Consider the following 20651-nt stretch of genomic DNA (forward strand, 5'->3'; position numbering starts at 1 on the left):
GAGATATAGTTCCTACTTGCTAAGCGAAAGCTCAATCATATATGTTCATGCTGTAGGTAAGAAACCTATCAGCAATTCTTGAAGGGCAATGGCAAGCGGCAGACGAATGGTGGAGATGGGAATGGATACCGCTCACACAGTTATCTTCCGCAGTAAGTTTAAGAAAAGTCATGTATATGTCTATATGATTCAAAGGTTTCAAGTATGTATGTTTAAAAAGTATATGTACATATGTATGTTAAGAAAATCGAGGTCGTAGCTAACAACCCTAGTTTTGAGTATTTAAGTTTTAGAACGTTGCAACAGTGCATGCAACAAATAAACAAATTTTAAACATGACGATTTAAATGATTGATTTTAAAAGGACTTTAAGATGTACTTGAATTTAAGATTTCTCACGAAATCCGTTTTAAAGTCAAATTAAATGGCCCAATTGAATTGGCTAGTTTTAGAAAGGCTTTTAAAGAGTATTTGAAACAAGAGTTCAAACACAACTCCATTTGAAAAATATTTCTAGAAGGTTTTATCTTAATTGAAATTAAGAAAAGTTTTAAGAAATTCAGTGATTTATTCTTTTGAAATTATTGTTACGAATTATGAAAGTATTCATTCTTATGTTTAAAAAAAAAAAATGTTCCGCAAATTTTAAGAAATGCTAGTAAGTACAAGTTAAAAACTAAGTTACGGTGGCGGCCTCATAGGAGGGTCGTCACACTTCAGAGGACTCGATCTCGTCAGATAGTGATGATGATGAGCATGTTATCTTTGATATCTCCTCATCATTCTGGCGCTCTTGTGGATATAAATAAAGCTTTGGAGGCATTTGTATGCCTTCAACTTTGCCTTCGAGCATTTCTATGACTTTACTCATTGATGGGCGTTGACACGGCTTTAACTGTATACACCATAATGCTACTAGCATCATCTTTTTTATTGTCTCCTCTTCCTGTTTTGTGGCACCTTCAAATTTTATATCATTTCCTTTGCTAAATTGGTCATATATCCATGAAGGAAAATAAATTTGGCTTGAATTTTCGGTCGTTGCATTTAAATTCTTCCTTCTGTTTGCCATTTCCATCAACAACATTCCGAAACTGTAGACATCAGCTTTGTAAGAGACTCTTCCAATATTTTTGTAAAACAATTCCGGAGCAACGTACCCGATAGTCCCTCTTGCCGCAGTTAAGGATACTGCACTATTATCCAATGGGCAAAGTCTTGCTAGTCCAGAATCGGAAACTTTCGGAATGAATAGATGGTCCAAGAGAATGTTATGAGGTTTAATATCAAAATGTAGAATTTGCATGTCACATCCTCAATGAAGATACTCAATTCCTCGAGCCACTCCGAGTGAGATCTCGAATATTTTTTTACAACTTAAGGAATCTCTTTTCTCTTCTCCGAAAAAAATGTACTTCTCTAGAGATCCATAAGGCATGAAGTCGTATATAAGTGCACGCTTTGAGCCCTCGACACAAAAACCGATTAACCGCACCACATTAACATGGTGAATCCTTCCAATGGTAGCAACTTCATTGATGAAATCTTGCCCATTAAAAGTTGATTTACCCAACATTTTGATTGCCACAAATCCGCCACTAGAAAGCTTTCCTTTATATACAGATCCGAACCCTCCTTCACCCAATTTGTCCTTGAAGCCTTTAGTCATCTTCTTAATGTCCTGATATGAATATCTTATGGGCATGAGATTGTTATGACTTTGAAGAAATTCTTCGATCCCGTCATACATTGATAAATGTCGCCTTCGCCATTTATAGATGAAAAGGGCAATCACAAAAGAAACGCCCAATGCTGTTCTTGGTGCTAAGAGTCCAACTGGCAAATTAAGAGATACCAGCAATTATATGATAGAAAAAATATTAAATAATTGTAACGTTCACATTAATAATACCTAAGCACCTAAAACTTGGAATATGTAGATACCATCATATCAATTGATCTTATATATATTATACACACACAATAAAAGGTCCTTCTTTTTAAGCAGGAATTAGTTTTTCTTTGCTTTTTATCAAGAATGTTAATAATAGTTCGTCATAGGAATTGATTTGTAACTGGAACCTAAAACATAATGGCTTCTTTCCATGATGCCCTTTTTTTCTTGATAAATAAGGAGAATATACAATTGGTATCTAGGTTCGCCAAGACATCTCAACTAGGTTGTCACGTCCCTCTTAAAACCTATCCTCTAGCAAGTCCATCAGTCCAATATCATGATGCCCTTTTTTTCAATCAGCAATAACTTTATAATTAAAAAACAAAATAGAATCTTACAAAACTAAAAACATGAGAAAAATAAAGAAAGACAAACGACAAAATAAAAAAAAAATTGTATTTAAAGGTCTTGAAATAATTTCTAGCAAAAAAAAGAAAAAAAGAAAAAGAGGGCTTGCTATGATCACGGATATCATACTCGACTTTAATTATCTTTCCTAGAACGTACTCTGCAAGATTTTTTTGTTGATCTCACTTTTTTAAAAAATAAATAAACTGGGAAACTTTGTTGATCTCTTGTCTTATCTTTTCTTATTTCTTAAAAAAGAAATTTAATAGATTGAGTTCGTTGAATAAATATCTTACCAATGTAATATTTGTATCCTCCCAAGGTGTATAACAAAACTGCAAGGAAACAAGAGAAACCCAAAAGGTGGGAATAAATAACTAAAAACACAAAGAACTGTAATGTAAAATTGCACGAGACAACATTAGCATGAAGGAACCCAGAATGTATGGCAAGAGTCTTGAAAATTGGCTAGCTAAAAATTTCTTAACTTGTCAGAATAAACAATCTTAACAAATATAATTAAAAAGGAAAAGAATAATCGATAAAGATGATCCTTACATTGAAGGTGGCCTAAAATTTCATAGAAGACGCCTGCATCATCCCAAAAAAAAAAAAAAAAAAAAAAAATTACAATGTCATACAGCTGAAATTCAGAATATAGGAACTTTAATTGTGAAAAATAAGTGGAAAAGAAGAATTGACATTTTTTAAATGAAAGAGAGATCAACTATCATAGCTACGTAGTTAAATTTTAGGCTAATAATGCTTACCACATCCACCCTTATACTCTCCATAATCTAGAAATACGCAGCGAGAAATACAAGAAACCCTGCTGGGCTCTTCATCATCAACGTAGCAAGTACCAAAACTACTTTTACAGAAACTTTGCAACCACGAAAGCTCGAATCCATCAACTAGCGCGGCATGGATGTCGTCGGAAGTCTTCTTAACATCAATCTTTTCTTTCCTCATGGAAGCCACTTGTTCTATCCAGCAATGCTTCTCAAGTTGAGATGAATTTAAGCCACCGATATTATTGTCCAATACCAAGTAATATGAGTAGTACTTCCTTCTTGATCGGAACGGCATATTGGAGAATGAAGGAGCCGCGTCTATGTAATAAGAATTCAACACTGGATTTTCACAGTTCAAGAATACTACGGTTTCCAAAAGTTGTTGTGTACTTTTGAATCTTATATCTCCAAATACTTTGTATGAAAAGGAATACAATAAGCCCGACCTCATAACAGTTTCGTACGGAGGATTAGTACCGGGCAAACTATAAAGTTGCCCCTCGTAGAAGGTATTTTTGGGGATGGAGGAGGAATTGTTATTTTTCGTAATATTGGGATCGACGAGTCGAATTGTGTAGTTGTTGTAATTTATGGCCTTTACGTTGTATATTTGGTATTCTGGGAAGCCTTTTTTAGACATGACATGACCTTGTCCAGCATCTATTGACTCAACAGGCAAGCGTATGACTAGTGTAAGGTTGTTCTCGCAAGAAAGGTTGTACCTTACATCGCCACAGCTCAACGGATCACTTGTTAGTCGGAAAGGAGAGGTGATATTATGGATATCGCCGCATGAAGAAGAACAGAGATCGACACTCTGCTTTGCATAGCTAGTGTCATGGAACATGACCATCATCATGATCACCGTAAGCAGAAGAGATGGTGTGAAGGGCAGTCTTCCACTCTTCATTTTTGGTTGGAGAGAGAATGAGGGAGGGTACTCAGCACTATAGTAATTTGTAATATATATCAAAATATCTATCGAGCTATTGAAGTTATATCAATTACAGGAATCTATACTCAAACTCAAATAATTGATTCTGCTACAAAAAAATTATGGTTTGAGTATACCTTTCAAACGGGCCATTAGTATAAATCAAGTTCTTAACATGGGTGTCAATCTAATTGGGATGTGCAAGAGGCCTTTCTGTTAATTTATAGCTAGGGATCAAATGGGATTTTCGTTGTTGGAGTTGTATAATCCCTGGATTAATAGCTATCGGTTCGGATCCTCAAATTCCGTCTCTCTCTAACTCAGAGTCAAAGTGAAGACCAAAAGATTGTGTCTAATGAAATTAATCTTCAATTACCCTGAATCTCTATATTTTTGCCAATGCATGATTTCATGTCTCATACTTTCCACGGTTTTTCTCCTTTCGATAAAATACTTTACCAATCAAAGACAATTGATATAGTATCATACGTTCCTCGTAAATCAATTGGTTTATCTTAATGTGTGCTCTCCTTTTTTGACATAATCATGGCAGCATTTTTGATGCACCAAGAAATTAAGTTAAGAGTGCAGGATTCAAATTATCTGTCCAGTTTTTGATGTCTCAATTGGTGTCTAACCAATCACCACATGACACGTTATTAAATGGACTCAAATATTAAAGCATAAAAAAGTTAATCAAAATCATTTCAAATCTTTTCAATGATACGGCATGATGTAGTTGGTTAAACACCATTTAAGACACTGAAATTAGACATGTGATTTGAGTCCAAGAGTGCATTCATCTTCAGTCACAATAAGTCCATATTGGCGGCTTGAATTTTCCTGTAGAAGAAACCATTGGTCTTAACTTTTGATATTACTTGCTTCATTTTCATATCAAATACAGATCACAATTCCACTGTTATACCCGTGAAACATACAACAGGAGTTAGTCAAATTGAAATGATTTTTCTCCGCACTAATTACCTAGTTTCCACCTTTTACTAATTAGGAAAACTAAAAACCCTAAGCACATGGTTTTGCTTAATTATTATCCCTCCACTCAAATTTAATTAAAAAGAAAAACGAAACAAAATAAAAAACAAAGTTCAGAAACCGACCCAATACTTAACAACAAAAAAGATAGAAAAGGAATAAACCTATAGAAAAGGCAGGAGTGAGACATGATCAGCCGATCGATCCGGTTTAATATTCACGCATCTCGAAACCCCTCGCACTTGGAGCACAAAGAGCATAGTCATCTTTCTTTCCACTGTAGGTGATCCAAAGTTTGCACAAATCTTTCAATTTAATCTCAAGATCCTGAAACCACTAACTCCATTTATTTCACATGATAAGTTAAGAAAGGATGTGATATTCTCTTCATGTACAAAGTGGGAAAGGTTTCAAGTTGCATAAATAAGTATACGAATTGGATGTAATGACTGAGAAAATTCCAGACTTTAAATAATACAATTTATTTATTTAAGCCAAGGATTTTCCTATAAAATATTATGTGACTGAAGGATTTATGGAATCAATATATGTATTCCTAAATTCTGTAGCAGATTTCATGTTAAGTTCATGTTTTCGATCAAGTAAATTCGATCGATAAATTCTTGCCGTACTTTAAGGCGGAATAATTTTCAGTACAAGTATAGTTTGAGAATCTTAATTTCAAGAATCTCCAAACACAGCATGATGTTAGCAGCGTAAAAAAAAACGCACTGACATTTTTAAAGAAGAGAAAATCCTTAATTGCCAGACAGCTAGGTTAAAGTCACAAGATAGATACCGATAGTAGAAGGGTACAATGTGAGCTAAGGAGTTGACACCGTCAGAAATAATGTCACTCCCGGGATATAATGCAGAAAAGTTAAATTTAGAATTTATTCAGTCTAGAATTAATTTCAAGACTTGAAACAGTTTAAGATATTACGCGAGTAAGAATTTAACGTGATATTAAAGCAGACGAGGATTTAAAAGTTGAACTGTAAATAAGTAGTAGAAAAAAAAGAGAACTGTCAGAAACAAGAATTTCCTGTCAGCTAAGTACCCTTTACAGTCAGTATGATTTTTACCTGATTCAAAGGTAACTTAAGAGAGTGGACTAAAGTACAAGGGGTAGGATTTATTTTTCTCTCTCTCCTTCTCCACTTTGGCCGGCCATGCATAGAAAAAAATAGAGCCAAAATTGGGTAGTTGAGTGTGCTAGGGGATTACATGGTAAGGTGTGATAGGATTGTGTCAAATCAACTATTGGACATAAATGCTTACCACACTTCCTTCTTGAAGCACACCACCGGCCATGCAAAAAAAAAAATAGAGCCAAAATTAGCTAGTTGAGTGTGCAAGTGGATGACATGTTAAGGTGATGTGATTGTAGTGGTTGAAAGGGAATTAATGGCAAATTTGCATCTCCTTTTCTCCTTCCAAAACTGGCCAAGAAAGGGGGACTTTAACCAAAAATTTGGTTGAATGATGGAGTGGAATTGGTGTTAAAAAAAATAGTTTCCAAGTTGCCTATAAAAGGAACCAACATAGGATAAGCTTCATTTTTTTTCTCCTAGCTTTTTCCCCACTCAAAAATCCGGCCACACACTCTCCATTTCCTCTCAAATATTTTCTCCCACTCTCCAAATCTTGAGCCACTAGCACACCATAGAAGAAGAAGAAGGAGATTAAGGGATTCTAGGAGGAGACTAGTCAAGCATTCCTCTAAGGGTAAAGAAACTCTAAATCCTCTCTTTTTCATGTTTTGGGAAAGTTTGAAATAGAGAAATATTCTTCTCAAATTTCCTTATACTCTTATAGTTTCAAGCCATTAACAATCCTAGAGGAGTTCAAGGGTTTTTCAAGAGAAAGAGAGAATTCTTCAAGGGTAAGTTCTTAAACTCCCCTCCATTAATTTCTAGCCAACTTTAAGCTTGGATTTATGGATGTAAATTTGTGGTTCTTGAAGAGATAAGATTGTAATAAGGGTGTGTGAGTTTTATGTTGGTTTTGTGAGTTTTGAGGTTAGTTTGATGTGGTATGTTTATGCTTAATCTAAGTTGCTTATTTTCAAATTAGAGGAAAAATTTTCCGGTGACTTTGACCGCGAAAATGAGGACCATAGAGCGAGATTTTTCAATGTTTTAAAGCTTGAACTTATAGCCCTGGATGTTTTGAACATTTTCGGTTACTATGACAAAACCTAATTTTAACTCTAAAACCAAGTTTGAAGCCATTTGGCAAAAACGGACAAGCTGTCCAACACAGTTTCGAAAAAAAAACTGGCAGCCACTGGTTCAGCCAAACGGGACCCTTAGAAGCTGAATCTCGATTTTTCACAAAAGTGACAATTTTATATTTCGACGAGATGAAGAAATTTGATGAAGAAAAGATTTTCAAAATCCGACCCTAAGAGGTACTAAAACACAGATTCCCGAAACGGCACAGTTTTTGACTAAAACAGTTTCAAGAAAAACAACAGCTACGGCTTTCAGCCAAACGGGGCCTTTAGAGGCCGAGATGAGAAGCTATACGGCTCAACTCCAACATAATTGCTCTGATATAGCTGGCTCTTTTAGGCACTTGGATATTTCCCAACAACTCCGGTCCATTTATGGTTATTGCTTCTGTGAACATAGTAGCTAAATAATCCCAACGCGTTACATAAGGCAGATATTGTATAATTGTTCGGTTTTCCGCAATTTTTTCCATTCCTCGGTGTAAATAGCCTAATATTGGTTCACAGTCAATAACATCTTCACCATCGAGAGTAACGATGAGTCGAAGAACACCATGCATTGATGGGTGGTGGGGACCCATATTTACTATCATGAGGTCTTTTCTTGGAGCTGGTATATTCATAGGTTTTTCTTTTTCCTCGATTGATTCTTTCATGAATTACTGAAAAGCGAAAATAAGTTCATTAAAATAAAAAAAAATCAAGATCTAATAAATCAAATAATTCAATAATTCAAAACGCTTCCTCAAATTCAAATTAACGCATTTTTGATTCCCGAATATCTAACTGATTAATTAATTCTTTATAACGTATTCTATTGTTCTTTGACAAATAAGACAGCATCCTTTGGCGTTTTCCCAAAATTTTACGGAGGCCTCTCTGAGATAAATAGTCTTTTCTGTGCAATTCCAAATGTGAAGAAAGTTTTCGTATCCTATTAGTGAGGCTTAGTATTTGAAATGTAACAGACCCCCTGTTTTTTTCTTTTTCTTCGTGTGAAATAACCGAGATGAATGACTTTTTTATCATAAAATGAAATCTTCCCCCCCACCGGCCCTTATTGCTTTGCTAGATTTTTTTATTGATCAATAATAATAATGTTATTCATTTTTTTTTTTTTATTTGGCATACACAATACAATAATCTTAATTTTGTGAATAATCTTAATTTTGTGAATAATTTCCAATTTGAAAATTGTATTCGAATAGGTAAACAAAAAGATAGTTGTCTGCACTCACAAAAGATAAAAAATTATATCTAAAATTTAAAAATAAACTAAGAAGATTTTTGCATTATTTCTAGATATTGATATGTCATTAAATTAGTATCGTGTATCATAATGGAATAGAAAACAATATAGGTGTGCATCTATTTGTCTTCATATATGCAATATAGTACGGGAAATAAAATCAATCCGTATTTCACTTTTTTTCAGTACACGCTTAAGTTCATTTTTAAATTGCGGATACATATGTATCCTTACCATACTGAAACGACTGCCATTATTGGTATCAAACCAATAGCGATTCATACAAGCGAAATCTTCTAATCGATAATTAGGCCAAAGAAAGAACTTTAATCTAATTATATTATTTTGATTTATTTTGCTTTTATTCAAAACCGGACTCTTTACCTTATTTTCATTACAAAAAAATGCATTGCTAGGTATACCATTTCTATTCCTAGAATTGAAACAAATTAGAATTCTCAATTCTCTACGATGTCTAGGGGATAAAATAGTTTCAGGAACAAACAAATCATAATGATTTTTGTCTCGATTTTCAGTCATCTTTTGATGTTTTGAAATGAATTCATCAAAATTCTTCGTATCAACATGGCCCTTTTCTCGATACCTTTGATTAATTGTGTGTTTACTTTTATGAACCAACGAAATACCTATAGTTTGATACATAATAAATTGTCCTTCATTTTTTCTAGACAGACGAACTGGTTCAATAAGTAATATTCCCTTTTTAATCAATTCTGTAAGAATGAAATTTTTCTGAATCATTAGAAGATCCAGATTTATTTCTCCCCTTTGAATAGAGGCTATAGTAATTTCTCTTAGGTTTATCGGTCTAAGCAGGGAACAATATACTTTGATGTTATCGATCATTTTTTTATTTAAAGAATCGTCCCATCTCAATTGAAAAAGCAAATACCTTTTTAGTAAGAAATCAAACTCCGCTTCCATGTTGGTCCTGGATTGTTTTTTATTTTTTTTCATCTTTGATACCGCATAATTTTCTTCAATATCTTTTTCTTGATTTGAGAGAGTTGATTCAAAATCTGTTTTGATTCCGCATTCTTTTTCTACTTGATTTTGTTTTTCTAATTCAAGATATTTTTTTTCATTTGAAAATATTGATATAAAGATATCTCTTTTTTTCTTTCCAGTCGTTTTTTTATTTTTATTTCCACTGGCATTTTCATTTACATTAAGATTTAAAAGGAGAAATTTGATTGGTATGTACCATGGTTTAATCTTATACGAAGTATAAAGTATCAAAAATTCTGGGAAAAACCAAAGTTCGAGATTCGATATGGGACAACTTAGTATTTCTTCATTCATTCTCATCCAATCAAAAAGTTTTTTTTTTGATGGATTCATTTCTTGATTTTGATGAATCGTGGGATAAAAAAGATCTTTCTTGTCGATTTTCTCAATTATTTGATAATTATTAGCCCTAGGTTTAGTATATTTATTACTGTTGGCGTCAGTATCCATATTGATCCAGGCCCTAATATCCATTTTCTTTCTAAGACAAAAATTGAGAATTATCCAATCGAAATTTTTTCTATCCGGATTGTTCTTTATATCTATAATATTATCTTCTACTAGATAATTATTGATAGGGATACCTACCAGCATATTAAATAATTTTCGTTTATGTTCGGTATAATTATAAAAAATCTCTTGGTTATTATTTACTTGTAATGGTAATCCATAAATAGATGAGTTTTTCTTATCTTCATAATTAATAAAATTATATGATAAAAGATCATATCTATATTTTTTTTTAACATTTTTTTTTTCGGAGTTAATTAATGGCTTTTTTTCATATGAATCATATTTGTTTAAATGGTTATTTTGAGCTATAGAGTGTTGATTTACTATATTTATACCTTTTTGTGGTACTAATCTAGACTGAGATAAATTATTTTGATAATAACCCCTTAAGCAATTTTTCCATTGATTTATTTCATAATTGGGGATGTTCTTATGTCTTAATTCGGAATGAAATATTTTTTGTGTTCCAAGAAAATAATCCTTTATTTCATTCTTAAGAAAAAGAAAAGCTCCATTATATTGAAAGACAGATCTTAATCTTAACTTATATAAATTAAAAAAGTTAAAACCCCGGCTTTGTGATAATTTGTAAAAGACATATGCTTGTGACAAATAAGATAAATTACAAAAAGTTTCCAAGTTCTTATTATTAATATTAGAAAGTGACTCTTTTATAGTCGAAATAAACTGCGTTATCTTTTGATTTGTTTTATCAATTTTTTCTTGATTTCTTTCATTATTGTAAATATAGTTATTATAGGAACTGGTTTTATTAACAATTTTTTTTAATGATTCAAAAAAATAAAAAAAAAGTTGTGCATTTATTCTAGGAATATTAATGATAAATAAAAAGATATTTCTATATATTCTTTCAATGAAAAATTTTATAAAATAATTTGATTTACGGATTAGTCGAACATTTCTTCTTTTTAATAGCTGCAAAATATTTTTTGGTGATTCCAATCTTTTATCATTATAACTCATTTTGTTAGAACTAATATTTATATGTGGACTTATAAATCCTTTTTTGTTGTCTTTTGAAATTTTTTGTATTTGATTTATGGTTGTGTTTGTTCTATTAGTTAGATCTTGTATTTTTTTTTTTGTTAATGAAAAAGTTGTCCAATTTGTAGATTGAATGTTAATGGACGGTTCATGAATTAGCTCGTTATCGATTATCAAATTTTTTTCTTTTTTGCTTTCACTCAATTCATATAGTTCTATTTCTCTTAATCCAACTAATAGAATTGGGTTCATTTTTGAAAGTTCTTTTATTATTTTTTTTAGAAATACAATATTTTTAATAACCCATTTTTTTCTTTCTTTTGAGACATTTAGAAATAATTTTGTTCTTTCTTTTAAAATTATTAGAATTCTAAAACATTTCTTTTTTAATTTTATAAGTCTTTTTTTGAGTTCTTTAAAAATAGGTTCAAAAAATGAAAGTTGTTTTCTGGGCGAACCAAAAGGAAGTTCAGTTTCCATTCCCCAAACTGTTAAAAAACAAAAATCATTTTGTTGTTCTTTCTTTTTCATTGGATCCTTATAATTGTTTCGTAGCTTAAGCTTAGATTTGTGCCAAGGTTTCAGACGAAAAGGAAATAGGATCTTTATCTGAATACCGTCTATTAACCAGTTTTTCGGAAATTCTTTTTCTGCTAATTGAACACCATTATAAGTGCAGTTAACATGCACTTCTCTTTTCCAATCCTTTACATCCTCCGACCATTCAGGAAATTGAAATAATAGTATACGACCAATATTTTTAACTATTATCAATGAGGGTAATATAATATATTTTCTCAGAATTGATTGGATTACTAATACAAAACCTCTTATTACTTGAGCAACTACAATGCTATCCCAGGTTTCCGCTATTTCTATACGTGCATTCTCCCTTCTTTTTTCTTTTTCTTTTTTTTTATCTTTTGATTTTTTCTCTCTATAGTCTGAAATTTTGAATTCTGGCTTTTTCCATAGCCAATGTTGAAATTTTTTTTTTATCGGCCTCAACATATCAAAAGAAAAATAAACATCTTTGTCGATTCTGTCCAAAAAAGGAAGGGAGTGTACGTTTGCTTGAAAGGTTTTCCAAATAACTGTTTTACGCCTTTGAGCGCGCATTGAGCCTTTGATTATGTCTCGACGAAAATCCGATTGTTGCGAATAACGTATCAAAGCAATGTCGTCCCTTTCATCATTATTATTAGTATCTTGGGAATTACTATAACCATTGGTATTTTCGAGTTCATGATTAAAAATCAATACACGTTTGCATTTTCTTGAACGAATCTGAGAATCCGTTCCCAAAGCTTCTTCGTTTTCTCCCTCCTCTTGTTCCAAATCGTCGATTAATTTGTATGACCATTGCGGAATTTTTTTTCTGATTTCTTTTATCCCAATAGCTTGTTTTCTAATTGTTTTATTGTTAGGATCCGTTAGAAATCTTTCAAATAGAAATCTTATTTTTTTTTCTCGTCCTTCTAAATTAATTCGTAATTGTTTATGTTCAGGAAGTAAATAAAATTTTTTAAAATTTAAACTTGATGTTGGTTTTCCATTAAATTCATTGATTAAGTTCAAGAAAAAATTCATTTCTGTTGATAATAATCTTTTATCAATTCTATCAAATGGTTTTTTTTCTTCAAATTCTAAATAATTAATAATAAGAAAGAGACCGTGGATCTTATTTATCCAACCTCTTTCTATGTAATTTTGTATGGAAACTTTATCTTTGATTGAAAGTGAAAACCTTTTTTTAATTTGTCCACGGTATGCCCCATTCAAGAAAGGATCATATACTTTTGGTAAGTATTTTTTTTTCGTATTATCATGACACAATCTAGGTCTTTTTTCTAGTACATCCAAAATAAGGAATTTACTATCTAGAGCTTTGTCAAGATCCTTGATTATATTTATAAATTTGTTGTTTAGGTTTTTTCTTTTTTGTTCATTAGTATAACTCCAATTATTATATAATTCATCAGAGTCAAGTTTATCTGTTGTGAACAGAGACATCTTTCTTTGTATCATTTCGAAAAAAGTTGACAAACTGGGTGGGTACGTAAAAGATATTCTTTTTTTTCCATCGCTTTCACATGTATGAAAAAAATATTGTGACATTTCATTTTTTACAGCATTTTCAAATTTATCGTTTTTGATATAACGAAATGGACGATTCCAGCGTTTATAGTCGAAAAGAATAGTCACAAGAGGTTTTTCAAACCAGAGGAGTTCTTTTTTTTCTTTAAATATTTCTAACTTCGAATTTTCTTGATTCCGATCCACATCCAGATAATAAGTTTCATAAACGGGTTTATTTTTATATCGTGTCTCTTTAAAATCGATTTTTTCCGGATCCTCCTTTTCTTCCGAAAAAAGGGAAGGAGAAGGATCTTCTTCGGTGGATCCCTCTTGTTCCTGTTTAGTCCCCTTCGTTTCTGAAGTTTTTTCTACATCTCTTTCTTCCTCACTTTCCCCCCTTTCTTCCGTTTCTTTCAGTTTCTTAGTAAGAATGGGTGACGGTATTCTGCCTAAATAGTAGACACAGGTAATAAATAATAGAATACTAAAGATTCGAACCATAAAATTTAAGTAGACAACTTATTATTTTTCAGTATAAACTTAATACTATTCATTATAATATTAAAATATAATATATGATTATTATAAACATAATAGCAAATGTTCAACCTTATAACTATAATTACTATACTATAATAAATAGTATAATTAATAGTATAATGAATTAATATGGTTTCTTACTTATTTATTAAAAAAAAGAAAAATATTAATAAAATCTCTATTCTCCCTTCAAATATGAATACTACCGTGCTAGTTTTATGAAAAAAACAAAGCCCCTTATCGGATTTGAACCGATGACTTACGCCTTACCATGGCGTTACTCTACCACTGAGTTAAAAGGGCATATTTGATTCAATTCCTGAATAAGCCACTAATCACTATGTGTTTAGTCTATATACATATTATATGTATATAAATACATCGTATACGTTATAATATATCTTAAACGTATAGTGGTTCATTCAGGAACGATAAATTTGATTTACATAATGAGTATAGGATATACTTGTAAGTATAAGTAAAAAATTGTAAGTATAAGTAAAAAAAAAGGGGGTTTAGTGATATTTGATTTCATAAATATCAATCAATGCAAGGAATTGTTTCAAGACAGATTCTAATTGCCATCATAACGAAATTCATTTGATTGATACAGGTACCTACCAATTCAACCTAGATCCAAACTATTTCATCGAATCATTAATAAAGCGATTCAGCTTGCCCCCCAAACCAAATTCTTAGAAAAAAAAGAAAAAAAAAAAAAGATTTATTAAATAAAATAATATTAACATTATTAATAATTATTGAAATTATTAATAATATTATTTAAATTCTAAATTTAAAGAAAAAAAGAAAATAGATTTATTTATGGAATTATAAAATGTCGATTAGAATGAACGATTCAGGAATATAAATAATCAAAGAATTCTCTATAATCGTGAAAGACAGAAAGATCCTTCGCGTTGAGTCATACGATTCCATTATATTGACAATTTCAAAAAACTATTCATACTATGATCATAGTATGATGACGGTTGGGCAAGTATGCCCCCATCGTCTACCGGTTCAGGACATCTCTCTTTCAAGGAGGCAGCGGGGATTCGACTTCCCCTGGGGGTAGGGTACTACGAAAGGAAGTTGATCGTGGATTATCACTAAGCCTGGATTGATTCTTCCCGGGTCGATGCCCGAGCGGTTAATGGGGGCGGACTGTAAATTCGTTGGCAATATGTCTACGCTGGTTCAAATCCAGCTCGGCCCAATAATTCGCCGATCCACCATGAAATGATATAAGCCATTTGTTGTTCTCCAGAAATGCTCGATCCCAGTCAAAATCTCTGATATTGATATATCTTTATCCCTATCGCTATTACTCTATTTATTTTTCTTTTTTCCAACAAGTTTTGATCTTGCTAATGATCTATATTCATATCAAGATCTGGAAGTGTAAAGTCTAATGAAAAGAGTAAAGAAAAAAAAGACCTTTTTCATTGAAAGATTGACTATCCAATTAATTTGGAAATAACGACAAGATTATTAGTAATCACTGCCTCTCTTGCTAAAGTTCATATCCATATCGAAAGTATTTGAATAAAAACATAAGAATATGTATACTGTACACCTTATTTTATTATGTTATTTCCTTGGGATTGTAGTTCAATTGGTCAGAGCACCGCCCTGTCAAGGCGGAAGCTGCGGGTTCGAGCCCCGTCAGTCCCGATGGATCCAAATCCAATAAAAAAATACAGCAATTCATCTTCCATTTTTCTGTTCTGTGAAAGAAAGTACAAAGAGTAGAATTTCATTGCCAACAGGAATCCCTTTTCTTTTTATCTTTTTATTTTTTTAATTTCTATTGTTTGGCTTTGTTTGGAACCAATGATAAGTGTAAAAGCGGTTAGATGATACTTCATCAAATGATTGTACAAGGAGGGCGCTAGTTTATAGAAAGAAAGGGTGGAAAAGAATGAAAAATATAAATCAAAGTTAAAGTAAAGGGGTTTTTGATTGTATCAAAATTGACTTTGGAATTCGATATGGATAAAAGATCTTCCTATGTTATATTATTCAATTCTTGACGATGAATCAATTTGTCAGATATTGTTATTCATGATATTGATCCGATTCGATTATATCTCGATGTAATTCATCTCATTGAATTTATAGACAAAAGATTTATTATCTCTATGGGATTAAATCCCGAGTTATTGCGAATTAAAGAAAAACGAAAGGATGAAATTATGGAAGTAAATATTCTCGCATTTATTGCTACTGCACTGTTCATTCTAATTCCTACTGCTTTTTTACTTATAATATACGTAAAAACAGTAAGTCAAAGTGATTAATTTAAATTAAACTTGTGACTTTTTAGTTTTTATCAATGATTGAAGAGAAGAAATAAAATAAAAAGGATTCAAATTTCACGTTTTAAATGAAATCATCGAACTAGAATCAGCAGTATTCTATGAGATACTAGATAGTATGGTAGAAAACGATTTTTCTACCATACTAGTATTATTATTGTACTGTATAAAGTTTGCTGTATGACGATACAGGTTAATTTAATATATATCAATTGACATTATATAGATATAAATTCCATATAGAATGTACATAGTGTCATGTCCCAATCCTATTTCTTTGCTTCATCTATTTCTATTTGATTTATTTGATTTGTGTTGATTCCAATCAATTTGAAATAATCGAAAGACAGCTCTTACTCTTACGATTCTAATTCCTAGATTTCTTATCTTTTTTAATATGAATTCCGATATCCATTGAAAAAAAGAATCAAATCAATGAAAGAAAAAGAGGTATGGGTATAATAAAAGAAAATCAAGTAATCTTCTTGTTAGCATTCCAACAAAGAAGTAATTGATTAACCAGTTGACAGAGTATCCAGAGGTTCCATGGGAACTTCTTCGGATTTCGAAAAGGATTAATAAACCTCACCAATTTTAACCCTTCAACCATTATATGAAATGAAAAAAAAAGACCAGCATAAATAAAATTTTTAAAATAATAAAACAAATGGTAAGTGCGCAATATGTGACTTGCCCAAGACAATATTTTCTTATGTGTAGTATCTCCTTGTACAACCACTATGTCTATGTTGTTTCCCGTAAAAAAGTGTATCCACGTAATGTAATAACAGAACTCTTTTCTCTTTGAAGAGGAAAGACGGAAAAAAATAACAAATAAAAAGTAAAAAAAAAAGTAAAGTATATAAAAGGCTTTCGTTCTTACTCTTACTCATTGTCGATATAGAAAATTTATGAAGAATTCGATTGGAAAAGATTTCATACCATTTGGAGTACTTTCGAAATACGAACATAGGAATAATTGAAATATTTGTTTGATTGAAAGAGTTCATATGTTATTTATAGAATACATTACTCCACTAGAATCCAATACATATAACTTCGAAATGAAAATTTTTTGAAATTCAATTTTTAAATTGAAATAGTGAATTAAAAAAAAAAGTCTTTGCAGAACGATCTATAAAAAAAATTGATACAGTTTGATTCCTAAACTCAATTAGTAGTACTTCTAGAGTCCACTTCTTCCCCATACTACGAGTGAAAGGGAAAAGGTAAAGACTACCATCAAAGCAGCCCAAGCGAGACTTACTATATCCATGTGAATTATGTCCTCGATCTCTATGAAGGAATTATTCAATTATTGTTTACTAATAATAGTAGAATTACCAGCGCAGAGTCAAAAGGGGGTTCTGATCCAACACCATTGATGAAAAAATCCAATAAATCCAATTAGACCAAGTTCTAATGATTATACTAAAAGATCTCTAGTATAATCGGAAAACATTAAGTACAAGCAAAATAGGCAGAGACAGCCCTTGAAGTCTCAAAAGTATCAAAGGAATGTTAATAATATGTCAGAATAATAAGACCTATTCTTTCTTTTGTCGCCCTTCATTTCATTAATTCAAAAGTATAAAAATATAGAATCAAGCTAGATCATTATCTATCGCATACTCCTATTTTATTTCTTTTCGATTTTTCCCTTTTATTTGATCTCAATCTTACCATCTTCGATTGTCGCTATGAACCAATCGAAGACGTCCTATTACGTTCTTGACTCGAGATTATCGAAAAGTTCAAATTTATTTTTGTACTTTAGTTAAGTTAAAACTTTAATATATTAATATATAATATATAAATAAGTAAAAGTATATAAACTAAAAGTTTATATAAATATAAATTTAAGTTAAAGTAAAAGCCAATTAGCCATTCAACCGAATTACTATTGAATGAATGTCAGAGTACTCAGAGACTTTCATGAGTATGTATACAAAGTATCTTCTGCTCTTTCCGCAACTCAAAATTTCATTAGATTCTCCGTCCGGCTATCCAAGCAGTTATTTTCCGCAGTAAGTTTAAGAAAAATCATGTATATGTCTATATGATTCAAAAGTTTCAAGTATGTATGTTTAAAAAGTATACGTACATATGTATGTTAAGAAAACCAAGGTTGTAACTAACAACCCTAGTTTTGAGTGTTTAAGTTTTAGAACGTTGCAACAGTACATGCAACAAATAAATGAATTTTAAACATGACGATTTAAATGAGTAATTTTAGAAGGACCTTAAGATGTACTTGAATTTAAGATTTCTCACGAAATCCGTTTTAAAGTCAAATGAGATGGCCGATTGAAATGACTAGTTTTAGAAAAGCTTTTAAAGAGTATTTAAAACAAGAGTTCAAATGCTATTCCATTTGAAAGATATTCCTAAAAGGTTTTATCTTAACTAAAATTAAGAAAAGCTTTAAGAAATTTAGTGATTCACTTATTTGAAATTATTGTTACAAATTATGAAAGTATTCCTTCTTATATAAAAAAAAAAAAAAATGTTCCGCATATTTTAAGAAACCCCAGTAAGTACAAGTTAAAGTTTAAGTTACAGTGGCGGCCTCATAGGAGGGGCGTCACATTGGATCACGCTCTTTTTCTCTATGTTAGATTTTTTTCATTCGGTTTTCTTAATAAAGGACTTTAAGGAGCTAGGCCTCACTTAATCTTTTATTCATAGAGTAGAGCATTCTTCATTCTAGCTGTTCTGTTCGTTTGCCTTTTGTGAACTTTTTTTTTTAATCGTTTTATTAGCATTCGTGTCTGGATTCTAGACTTTTTATTTTTTCTAACCTTTTGTTTTCCTGTTATTAAGTAATTAGAGTTGAGAGCTTGATATTGGTAACTGTTTAATTGCTTAGTGATTAGTGTCAACCTAATCATGAGATATGTGACCTTCTCCATTTATTAAAAAATAAAAAAAAAAAAAAATATATATATATATATAAACAAGCACAACATAAGGACCTAGCTAGTAGTACTATTTGGACTGATGGAGATAAATAACATTGTTTTGCTAAAGAAACGTGTAACATGCCTAATCTTTTGTGTTCTCCATTTCTGTCAGAAGATACGGCGAGATACCGAACAATAGTGGTCATACCTAGTCAAGAATGAAATTTCTCTGCACTAGACCTGGAACATTTGATAATTGTTTGGTAATTTTGCACCATATATAGTGTTCGTTACAAGATTATTGTATTCATACAGCAGATTAATTGAACTTGTAAAATTTAGAGACTCAGAGCTGAGAATCGCTAATGATGATTAATATAATTTCTGTAGTAAAAGTGATCATCTTATCTTTTTATTACTTGCTTTTCATTATTGCAGATCATAAAGGAGCTTGCCAAAATCATGATCATGTTTGCCCAGATATAAGGTGTGGGGTAAATGAGCCACCAATTCGATTCCCTTTCCGGCTCTACGACCAGCCATCGTACTGTGGCTTCTTCGGGTTCGAACTACAATGCAATGGAAACAACAGAACTGAAATTGAGCTGCCAGCCAATTCTGGGATGAAATTCCTTGTTAAGGAAATATCATACAAATCTCAGGAAATTCACTTGTATAATAAATACTACAAGTGCAAGCTTGAGGAAGATAAATTGAAAATCCTCGATCTTTCAATTGGTCCTCCTTTTGAATTCTCATCCGCTCATTTTCCCACAGTTGGCTCTATTCTATTCAACTGCTCTTCCAGTACTGGATTTGAAGGTACTATCTATTGCATCAGGGCTGTTGAATCTACCGCCAACATCGGTTTATATTTGAGAGAGCTCGTGTCATGTACGAAGATAGTCGACAAGTCATCACTTCCGCCGGAATTATTTCGAGACTCTAATTTTCAGTTGACATGGCGGAACCCAAGTTGTGCACATTGTGAAGCAAAAGGAAAGAGATGTGGATTATTGAAGAGAAAGGGTGCTGAGATTGAAACTGAGTGCTTTGGGATGATGTCCAAAACACAAGAAGGTAACATTAATTAGTAATCTGCACATACAAGTAAATTATTGTTTTATTTCTATTTTTATATGTTCAATGACATGAAATCTGACATTTTATGGCCAACTTAATGTGACGCGTGCTGAGATTGAAACTGAGTGCTTTGGGATGATGTCCAAAACACAAGAAGGTAACATTAATTAGTAATCTGCACATACAAGTAAATTATTGTTTTATTTCTATTTTTATATGTTCAATGACATGAAATCTGACATTTTATGGCCAACTTAATGTGACGACCCTCCTATGAGGCCGCCACTGTAACTTAAACTTTAACTTGTACTTACTGGGGTTTCTTAAAATTTGCGGAACATTTTTTTTTTTTTTAATATAAGAAAGAATACTTTCATAATTTGTAACAATAATTTCAAATAAGTGAATCACTAAATTTCTTAAAGCTTTTCTTAATTTCAGTTAAGATAAAACGTTCTAAAAATATCTTTCAAACAGAGCAGCATTTGAACTCTTATTTCAAATGCTCTTTAAAAGTCTTTCTAAAACTAGCCAATTCAATCGGGCCATTTAATTTTGACTTTAAAACGGATTTCGTGAGAAATCTTAAATTCAAGTACATCTTAAAGCCCTTTTAAAATCAATCATTTAAATCGTCATGTTTAAAATTTATTTATTTGTTGCA

At 31.5% G+C, this 20651-nt stretch overlaps 2 protein-coding genes, 1 non-coding gene and 1 pseudogene across 3 annotated transcripts in view; 1 reads left to right on the top strand and 3 right to left on the bottom strand.

Annotated features, from left to right (window-relative positions):
• Positions 1-709: 709 nt before the first annotated feature.
• On the bottom strand, positions 710-3138 carry LOC21397195 (annotated as a pseudogene).
• Positions 3139-3338: 200 nt separating this feature from the next.
• On the bottom strand, positions 3339-4023 carry LOC112092260. Its single transcript, XM_024167925.1, has 2 exons — positions 3534-4023; positions 3339-3417 (listed from the first exon to the last, which is right to left on the bottom strand). Exons 1-2 carry the CDS (start codon positions 4007-4009, stop codon positions 3339-3341), a joined length of 555 nt encoding a protein of 184 aa, XP_024023693.1. The 5' UTR covers positions 4010-4023.
• Positions 4024-13911: 9888 nt separating this feature from the next.
• On the bottom strand, positions 13912-13983 carry TRNAT-GGU. The gene has a single exon. It is a non-coding gene; the product is annotated as a tRNA-Thr (tRNA).
• A 3929-nt stretch (positions 13984-17912) lies between these two features.
• Positions 17913-20651, top strand: part of LOC21397196 (rust resistance kinase Lr10) — a 10494-nt gene continuing 7755 nt past the window's right edge. The window contains exons 1-2 of the mRNA XM_024167927.1: positions 17913-17940; positions 19343-19984. Of these exons, the coding sequence (XP_024023695.1) occupies positions 17913-17940; positions 19343-19984 (670 nt within the window). The remainder of the gene's footprint in view (positions 17941-19342; positions 19985-20651) is intronic.

Source organism: Morus notabilis, unplaced genomic scaffold, assembly GCF_000414095.1.
Source record: "Morus notabilis unplaced genomic scaffold, ASM41409v2 Scaffold148, whole genome shotgun sequence".
Taxonomy (NCBI): Eukaryota; Viridiplantae; Streptophyta; class Magnoliopsida; order Rosales; family Moraceae; genus Morus; species Morus notabilis.

What these genes read in the sequence shown, in the direction of transcription:
- LOC112092260 (XM_024167925.1), bottom strand. Translation starts at nt 4,009, where the DNA reads ATGAAGAGTGGAAGACTGCCCTTCACACCATCTCTTCTGCTTACGGTG. An exon ending in GTTATGAGGTCGGGCTTATT is followed by an intron (nt 3,418 to 3,533) that starts GTATTCCTTTTC and finishes CTTATTACATAG; the next exon opens with ACGCGGCTCCTTCATTCTCC.